At 41.1% G+C, this 10,266-nt stretch overlaps 1 protein-coding gene across 1 annotated transcript in view; it reads right to left on the reverse strand.

The window, feature by feature from the left end:
• The window catches only part of gpr158b (G protein-coupled receptor 158b), an 80,532-nt gene extending 75,188 nt beyond the window's left edge, over positions 1-5,344 (reverse strand). Inside the window, exon 1 of the mRNA XM_008433114.3 lies at positions 4,000-5,344. Within this exon, the coding sequence (XP_008431336.2) occupies positions 4,000-4,862 (863 nt within the window). The 5' untranslated portion in view covers positions 4,863-5,344. The remainder of the gene's footprint in view (positions 1-3,999) is intronic.
• Between the last annotated feature and the right edge of the window lie 4,922 nt (positions 5,345-10,266).

Below are 10,266 nucleotides of genomic sequence, written 5' to 3' on the forward strand. Positions count from 1 at the left end.
CACCATCGCTGCAGCTGTTTTATTTGTGCGACGTCCCAGACAGGCCGCTCATAATTTGCGGGGACGAGCCGGAGACATCAGAGTGAGGCACAGCTGCTGCAGCCAGTTTGAAACCACATGTGGGTTTCGAGAAATATGCTTTACTCATAAGTAGCAGTCAGAAACATCAGCAGGGTTCCCCCAAAAAGCTAGAACCAGTGGTAAAGCAAAGATACTTAAACCACATTTGGCTGTGACTCCCTCACATATCTTGTCTTCTGCAGCTGCAGTTAAGACTTCACTAGCCATCCTGTTGGAACTGTAGTCATTTAATTTTTGTTAATAATATATATATTTTTAAATATTTGTTTAAACTTTGACTATGATGGGACAGCATGGTAGGAAAAAATCTGTGAAAAAAAATGTAGCTTCTCTGCCTGCTTTTCAAGAAAGAACTTTAATGAAATTATTTCTCATTAAAGTTATTTTCTATAATGAAAAGAGAATGAGTTTCTTTTCATTACGAAAAGAAAGTACTTTCCTGCTAACTTGAAACAAAAAATCAGAGTCAGGAGGCGGGGCTTAGAGCTGTCAATCACAATCACGTGTGGCACTGCTAATCACTCTCGCCCTGCCCCCTCTCTATCCCCTGCTCTCTGGTACCGCTACAGCTTTTCAAATCCTGTTGTGAATGGTACTGCTAGTTAGCATAGCCACCGATGACGGCGGATTAACCGTCATTAGTTTATCCACCTTCAGCACATTTAGCAGCGAGTACATGAGATTGATTGACAGCATTAAGAACCTCCTCCTGGCTCTGTATGTGTGTTTCTATCACAACATGGTGACAGTTTTAAAAGATATGTAAATATATATATATATATATATATATATTTTTTTTTTTTTAATGAAAATTACATACTGCAACTTCAATGAAATTTTCATATCCCTGGAGCTTTTTTACCTTTTGGTTTTGTAGGGAATTTTCTGGGAATTTATAATTTTCTGCTGCATAATTATAAAGTAGAATGAAAATGAAAAACACTGTTTTCAGGCTGTCTACAGTTAAATATGTGATGTGTTTTTTTTATTCAATCCCCTCAGTCAGTAATTAGTCGAAACACGATTCACTGAAATTACAATCGTTTCAGGGTACGAACTTCTACCTGGATCTATGGAAACAACCCCTTCTCAAGAGTCGTAATAACTTTTACATTATCTGAATGTCCCTAATCAAGCATGTTACTCACCTACTCTGTATAACACGGCACTGGGACGCACTGTATGGAGATAAGGTAAGACGATGCCTGCAGCTTGATAATTCAGACAATGTTCTGCTGAAAAACCCGAGGCTCTGCTTTTTAGATGGATGTTAACAATGTCAAGTAGCTCTTAACTTTACAGAGACTATATTCCCTGATGACAGGAAGCTATGCCAGCAGAATAAAACTCTCTTGTTGAGGAAGGAGTGGAGATCAACTCGTTCAATTTATTATTCCAGAGTTTAATCCAGGTAAGCATTTTTAGGATCTGCTAAACGGATGGACGGATCTACTTTTGCCTAGACGTGAAACAGAACTTCTTGGTTTGAATGCCTTCCCCAAAGTAAAGACTAGTTTGCGTGTATGAGAGTTAATTAGGTTTAATGTTGATTTGAAAAGATTTGCGAACATCTCAACAGCGAGTGATGTTGCGACAGAGCGGATGTTATATGTTGTTCCTCGATGTGTTAGGTACGATCCATTGGTGTTTGGTCTTTTGGTTTCACTTATGTCCATATTTTAATCAGAAGTTTTTTTCATTATGGGAGATGTTAGTGTACCCTAGGTATCAGTAACGTTAGTCTGATTGTTTGTATTTTGGATTTGTTTGTTTCTTTCTGTTTACTGGCTCATTAGATCAGGTTTCATTTCACCTTTGCATCCTGCTGGATTGGCTTATTTTTCAATTCAGCCATGTCATCCTGCTTCTCCACTTTCACTACCATTTTGTATGATTTTCTTCAATTGTAAAATCTACGACCATTCCTGTCTGGAATTTGCTACATTTCTTCCTCTCTTCTATGGATGCAGCCATATACAAATTTAGGTCGGTATTGATATGTGATTTTAATATTGCTGTTACGGCCGATAACCAATATTCACCATTATTGTATATATTTCTACCCTTTGTGGAAAAAACAAGCACACTGCTGTCTTCACCAATGCTTTTCTGCTTCAGTTAAACTACCCACAATCCTGTGTTGCATCACTTTAGTTTTCACTTTCACTGTCCACAACAAGGTGGTAAAAGATATCAGTTGTTAATATTGGCCCAAATGTATCTTCTCTTTGCCTGTTTTCTGTCTGAAACACCGAAAAAAGGGCCACTAATGCCACAAAAATCTTAAATACTTATTTAGCTGAGATTACTTTGTAATTAATCATTAATTATCATACTGACACAGACAGGTGAAGGACACACCTCTGCTCACTGATGCAGCAGACAGTGGCTCTGAATTGCTGATATTTCATTGTTTATTCATGATTCTATCGATTGTTTCAAGACGCTCTTAGACTGAAGGCTTGAAATACGAGCCGGTTGTGTGTAAGTGCTGCCCTCCCTCTTCTGCACCTCCTCCCCTCGTCCACAACCAGCTAAGCTTGACGCCTTCATAAAGACACGCTGTATAAATCCTCTAGTGTTCATTAAATTACAGGCAGAACAGCTGTGCTTTGACAGGTAGGCTTGTTGAATGAAGAGGGTCTACTGGCGTCTGTGAAGATGTCTTTACTCCCATCTGTTAACAGGGCTAAAAACCTGCAGGGTCATGTCTGCATCGACTGTCATTATTTATTGTCAAATATGCAATGAGTTATACGTTCAGAGTCCCTGGGCTCCTTTTATCACGTTGCTATCCGGAAATAATTTTGGAGGAGCGGCTCAGGTGGGAGAATCTGTCAACAGGACAACTACGCAGCAAAATTGAGGTCATAAAATTTGTTTAAAGAGGCCGCATTGTGTGTTTTCCAGCCACATAGTGGCATTTTACAGCACAATCAAGCAACTATGTTAGATTCAGTTGTTATATTGAGCCTCTGTCTCTTTAAGAAACTTCTGGCCTTTCAACACTACGCCTTTAGGAAGTCATCACAACATTTTCTATTAACCCTTTAACAATGCTTTTAACAGCGTTGCGCTGAAAAGTAGCTCCTATAATGAGCTCAGCAGATCTGCAATTCCACCAGGTGTTTGCTAATTGCTGCTGGTTAGTCTGAAGGAGCAGAGTGGGGAAGTCGCGGAGGAGGGTTGCTCGGTGAGGCAGAAGATCGGAAGCGCTGAGGATGAGCTTCATCTTTCTACCGCTGAATGGTTGCCATGGGAGATTCAAAGATTTCTCAAACAAAAGAATCAAGGCAACACTCCATGTACGTTTTTGATAATAACATTCTAATATAATATACATTTTTAAAAATCTATTTCACATAATTCTGCCCCCTTAAAGAAAAACTGACTAAAAAATATTTTAAACTGAAAAAAAATTAGACTAAATGTAATTTTGAGTCTTAAGAGACAAAAGATTTGCCAGAAAAAGTCAATAAAATAAAAACATTTTCTGATTCAAAGTTGTTGTTTTCTTCCTTTCTTGTATTTTTTTTTCTTTTAAAAGACATTTCCAATTCCTACGTCTCCTTAATGCCGCAGCTAGAAATGTTTCGTCCAGCCCCTATGGTGTGTGTTGATTCCACGCCACACTTTTCAGGTTGTTAGGCGTTAAAGTTTTGAAAACAATACCCAATTTTCTTCCTACTTTGCAATTTCTTTAACTACTTTTGGTTTCTTACACACAAAAAAGTCCTAATAAAATATAATTAGTGTGTGCTTAAAGCGCCGGAAAGTTAACAAGTCCAAGTGGTGTGAATACTTTTGCGGCATATTAGATTTGGCAGTGTGTTCATTAAGTGTCACCCTAGTCTAGAATAATAGAACCAGTAATATTGCTACTACTAATAAAACAATATTTTTGTATTTTTCTCTCACCTGAATTCTGGCGCAGAGTTGCTTTTCAGTCCATAAAACCCAGCAGACAAGGTGAGCAGCCAGTACGGAACGAAAGCCCCGTGCTCACACTCCAGGTACGGTGCGGACCATTTGATCTGGCTCTTGTCCAGAAGGTAACTCCCGCCGCCGGAGCCCGAGCCCTCGGGGACGCCCCTGTGCGCCTGGGGTCTCCTCCCGTCCCTGAAGTCGTTGAACCAGTCGGACTCAGGGCTCCTGTTCTTCAGGCGACGGTGTGCGGACCCGGAGAGGTCTTGTAGCACCACCTCATTTCCGGTCCTGGTCGCCTGGAGGAAAACGTGCGGGCCAGGGGTCGTCGGCGCATCCGCGTGCAGGGTCATCACAGCCCGGTGGATCTTCGGGTCCCCCTCCAGGATGCTCTGAACCAGCGCGTGGTACCAGCCCGAGTCCCCGCGGAAGGTTCGCTCGCGGGACCTGTTGGTTTGCAGGATCATGTTGAGGAAGTTGGTCGCGTGCGCCACCGTGTCCAGGACGCTGTGTAGGGAGTAGTGGGAAGCGACGTGGAGGCCGCCGCGCAGGCTGCTCAGCTCATACCTCCGGGAGCAGTTGACCTGCCTCAGCGCCGAGGAGTCTCCCGTGTGCAGGAAAGCCGTCACCACCCGGGGGAGATCCTCCTCGATTTTGTGCGCGACCACCGCGCGCTCCTTCGGCTGGAGCGGGTGCGGAGTGGGACGGTGGGGCGGCTCCTTGTTGACGCTCTGCGTGCTGAACGCCACCGGCGGGTGCTTCTCGTCCCTGTCGTTATCCGACCACTCCACGTAGCCGTAGTTTGATCCCAGAACGAGCCCGGTGTGCAGAAGCAGCGCGAGGAGGATGAGAGCCATGGTGGTTCCTCACAGGCGCAGAGGGGACACCGCGGGCACCTGGCAAGCTGCGCTCATCGCCAAATCCTCTCTCTCTGCCTCTCTCTCTCTCTCTTTCGCTCTGTGTCTCTCGGTGCTGCTATTAGAAACTCTTTGTCACATACAAACCACAGAAGGTCCTGAATTTTACAGCCATTACGTCGTCAAATACGACAGGAATCCCCATCACCACCATTTCTAATCGGGGGCTTCAAAGGAAAGCGTAGACTTTCATAAAGCGGCTGTCCGAAAAAAAATTAATAAAATTCCTCGGAACTCCGTTAAATCTACGAACACTTCTCCCCGAGAGAGGTGTAGTGCTGCTGCCGCTCCTGCTCTGGACAAAACAACCGTGGAAGAGAGGAGCAGCACCGAAATGTTCCCGAACTTCAGTTCCCTCCCAATAAAAACAACCCCACCAGGCGATGTCGCCCACGGTGTGTGCGCGCGCGCGTGCCGTGTTATGTGTGTGGTTGTTTCTCAGCGCGCGTCTGCAGGGGAGGTGGGCGGGGCGTGGGAACATACTGGGAGCTGTCCGGTGCTGAGAGCAGACCGCTTCCCTGTGGGGAAAGATGAAGACAGGAGGAGGCTGTTGTTGGTGGAGAACCCGAGGCAACTAGAAACAGGATTTCATTTTCAAACTGAATGAAGTGAAGTGAGATGCTAAAAACTGTTTCTTAAAATGTCGAAACAACAGCAACTCACTAGCAACACCCAGGTGAAAAGAAATGTACTAAAATCTAATATATACTAAATGTATTTCACAAATCATAGCGAAATACGTTTCAAAGAGTGGTACGTAGAATTTACTTTTCATTTACTTTTGTGTGCTAAAATGGAACAATTTGATGCACACTTCCACTTATTTTCTGCCAGAATAATACAGTTGGATGTTATTTTAAGTGAACAGTACAATTATTATTGCAACTATTCCGTTTCTCTTTAATTCTTGGAAAATTATTGCACAAAGTAGTTGTCCTTAGTGGCAGTATTTTCATGCTGCCACTATGAAAATACTGATAATACTCATAATTATGAAAATAAAAACAAAAAAACAAAAACAAATGCAGCTTCATATTTCAGCCTCGCTGTTCTCTGCTGGATGCCACCTACACAATAAATGAGGAAAAACTGCTGACTTAATCAACAACTTGAGTTAAGTCCTGAACAACACATTTAGACAAGATTTGTTACCAAGTCGGATCTTAAACCTTTTTTTTGGAAAATATTCTTACAAACTGATATGTTTCACCAAATATTTTCATAAAAAGAAAAGAAAATAAATATTTTTTCTTCGACTCCCTCCAGAAATTTTGTGTAACCCCCGGCGTACTTTACAGCCATTGTTCAAGTCTTGCTACGGATTCTCGACTAGATTAAGATCTGAACTTTGACTAAACCATTTCACACCATGTGCTGAAGAAAGTAAACAGGTTATCCAACTTTTTTAAAAAAAGTTACTTTGTTACACATAATCAATCAATCAATCAATCCCAGTAAATATATTAAGTTTATTAAGTTGTCATGTTAAACAGAACGGACAGAAACCAACTTAATTCGATTACATGTAAGAACTTAACTTTTTTTTTTTTTAAGTTGGAGCTCCATTCTCTTTCAATAAAATTATTGTAATTGTATCTCCAGGTAAGTGATTTGGACCGTTGTTTTACCGGAAGGTAAATCTATACCCCAGTCTCAAGTGTTTTGTAACCTCGAACAGTTTCCCTTCCAAGTTTCCTCTGCATTCTGCTTCCAATTACTCTGAACATCTGCCTCCCTTCTAAAGAAAAGATTCCCCTTCAGCTCAGTGGTGCCAACACGATGCCAACACAATGGGCCGGGTTTGTTTTCTGCCTCTCACAGGGATGTGCACAGGACAACAGAGCATTCAGCTTTCATCAAAGCGCCTTCTTCCACACGGTCATCAAGCAGAGCTCTGTGAGAGCTCCGAAGCCTGTGATGTTGTTTTTAAAACCTAGCCCCACTTCAGGCCTCTCCCTTGTCTGCTGTGTTCCTCTGTCTTTTGGATACAATTTGTTCACTATTGTCCTCTAACAAACCTCTGAGGCCTTCACAGAACAGCAGATTTTTATTTTTATTTTTTTCCTTCCTGCGATTAAATTACTCAAATGGGACTTCTGGTTTCTTTCTGGCTTATTTATCTTTTGCGACTAAAGCAGTTATTGTGGTGAATCTGTTTTATAGTATCATCTCAGTTCTTATAGACACATGATGTGTTATTTAAGATGTTTTTGTTTGTAGATATTTGTTTAAACTGTAACTATGTCTGTATGTGTGAGAGATAATCTGTGGGAAAAAACTCACAATCTCCTTTGCCTTCTCACAGTGCTTCTACTATCCTCCGCATAAATACACTGCTTCTGGTGAGAAACAACCAATCAGAGCCAAGAGGAGGGTCTTAGCGCTGTCAATCATGCTTGTGTAGCATAGCTCACAACCTTCCTCCTTTCTCTCTGCTGGTTTGCCACAACCGAGCCTGCCACAAATGCTAAAGCTAGTTAGCATGGCCACCAATAAACAGTTTTCCTGTTTCTCTGCCAGTAGCACATTACCCAACATGTTCACACAGATGATTGACAGCGCTAAGACACTCCTTCTGGATCTGATTGGTTGATTCTGACCAGAAGATGGAGGGGGTAGAAGAACTTTTTTTTTTCAATGTTTTTTGGTCTCATTTTATGCTATGTGTAAAAAAACATATATTTTATAAAAGTTACACTTTAACTGAGGTTTCACACAGGTTTTAAATTGCTGCCTAGGACTCCTTTGAAAAAGAGGTTTTTAATCTGACTGAGACTCTCCTGGTTAAATAAAGGTAATAATAACAACACTAAATTTAAGGACAATTTGTCCTAGATTGCAAGGCAAAATAGCACACAAATTAAGTTGCACTCACTTTTGCACTGAATTCCTGATTTGGTTTGAGGTGAAGATGAGATTTCTTGCGTGACACTCAATAATCCACACTGGAAGCCAAATCATTTTTTCGTCCATAACATGATAATATGATTTTGAGGTCCTTTTTAGTTTAAAAACAAAACATAACAAAACAAACAAACAAAAAGGAGGCACATTGTGCTGCTTTAGTGTCCTGTTAATATTATTATTTTATTTTACGACAGGGTGGAAAAATGTTCTCTTTTCAAAATATCCTTTTAAATAAGATTCTGTTTCTGGATGCATAATGTCTCTATTAAGACAATTAGATCAAATTACAGCTATATATTACCACAGCAGCTATTCAGTGCATAAACAGCTACACTGATGTAATTTATACTCACAGAAGTGGTCGGTGGAAGTTATGTGATTAGTCATTTATTTATTTGCCACATGATAGTAGAGATCCCAGTCTGTGTTGCCTATTTCTGTCTACACACACACACACGCCCTCGCACACACACATGCACACGCACACAAGCCACCTGACTGCCTCTCTTATTGATTGCAAAAACCGAGACAGTTTTATCTCTAGTTGTGCGTGCGTGCGTGTGTGTGTGTGTGTCTCTGTGTGCACACGTCAATCTCACAGTGCTCCAAAGCTCTCTGGGCGCTGATGATCAGAAGTCAGCCCTTGATTGTGAATTGGCGTTAAAGAGCGCAGCTCGCCCGGGGTGACTTGCAGGCCGTTGCCATGGCACTGGAAGGTGATGGCACGGAGCTCTCGCTGCACCATGGGCTCGAGCCTCTCTGGGCATGTGAATCTACTGCCTAAAATTAAATCATATGATACTGCAATTAAAAACATGTGAGAAAGACATGTTTTTTTGTTTTATTTTTGTTTTTTTTAACTAGGTAACCATGACAAAGTTCTTGCAAAATCCTTTTTTTGTGGAGATTGCCTAAAATCTGCACTTTTACTAAAGTATGTTTTTTTTTCTAACATAATTGTTAAAACTGTCACTGTCATGACAGTATATTAGACAGATAATCTGTAAAAATCAAGCTCCTCCACTTCCTCCCTGATCTACTGTTGCTGAAGAAATGCACCGCTCCAGTTCAAAAACAACCAATCAGAGCCAGGAGGAGGGTCTTAGTGGTGTCAATAAACTTCATGTACTCTCTGCTACATGTGCTAAAGGCAGAGAAACAGCTTTCCAGGAAAACCGTTCATCCATCAACATCAGTGGCTATGCTAACTAGCATTCACATTTGTAGCAGGCCATGTTGTGGTGAACCAGCTAGCATAGCATAGAGGAATGGGAGGGGGTGAGAATGAGAGTGATTGACAGCACTAAGACCTTCCTCCTTCCTCCTGACTGTGATTGGTTGTTTCTGACTGAGTGGTGTATATCTGCATGTTGGTATGGGGAGAAAGAGGAGGAGCTTTATTTTATTTTTTTTTCACAGATTATCTGTCACATTGTGATAATGAGAATTTTGATAAAAATGTAAAAACATATATTTTTCATAAAAGTTAAACTCCCCAGCTTTAAATAGCCAATCATCTTCTAATGGATAATAATACAGAGGTTTAGAGAGGACATAGTTTTGGTGAGGAAGAGTGCAAAGTGACAACTCCTGCTTCCTATTTTATCTTTTTTTTTTTTTTTTGAAGGCTTTGCTGCCTCCCTTGGCTTGATAAATATTTGATGGGAATTTGCTGCTTCATCTGCATGTGTTCCAACTTGGGCCCATACTAGCGCAACACTTGCAGAGGCGGCCGTTCTTTCGCCCACGTTCTCCCAGAGGTTCTTTTAGCTTTGCTCAGAGGAGGGAAAGAGCACATTCCTTGTTCCCGCGACACTTTGTTTTCCTGCATGCAGGAGCCATGTTTCACTGGTGCATCCGTGCAGTGAGCTGCAGCTGAACATCGACGAACCAAGCTCAAAACACACTGTTTTAAACCTCCAGATCTCACAAGGTTGTATTTTGTTCGCCACGTGCAAACTATTCATGATTTTAAAGTTTCAGAGTTTCAGTCTCTGCGGTACAACATGACACGAAACTATCTCTGTGTGTGCTCAGAAAGATGTACTTAAGGTGAATGAATGATATTCAATGATATTTTTTTCCCCTTAGGATGCAGTAGAACCATAAAATATGGAGATACAGCAAAAAAGAAAAAAAAGAGGAAAACCATGATTACCAAACTACTTTAGACTACTTTTGCTTAAGAAGAGCAAAGAGAACATCAAGAAATAATGGGAAAAAAAATATATATATATATATAAAAATTATTTCCTTTCTGTTTTCTCTAAAGCAATTTACATTTTTTTGCTCACATTAACTCGAAAGCTCTGTCTGTACCTACCTACCTACCTACCTACCTACCTACCTACCTACCTACCTACCTATCTATCTATCTATCTATCTATCTATCTATCTATCTATCTATCTATCTATCTATCTATCTATCTATCTATCT

The sequence above is a fragment of the Poecilia reticulata genome, chromosome 17, assembly GCF_904066995.2.
Source record: "Poecilia reticulata chromosome 17, P_reticulata-male-v2, whole genome shotgun sequence".
In the NCBI taxonomy this organism is placed as follows: domain Eukaryota; kingdom Metazoa; phylum Chordata; class Actinopteri; order Cyprinodontiformes; family Poeciliidae; genus Poecilia; species Poecilia reticulata.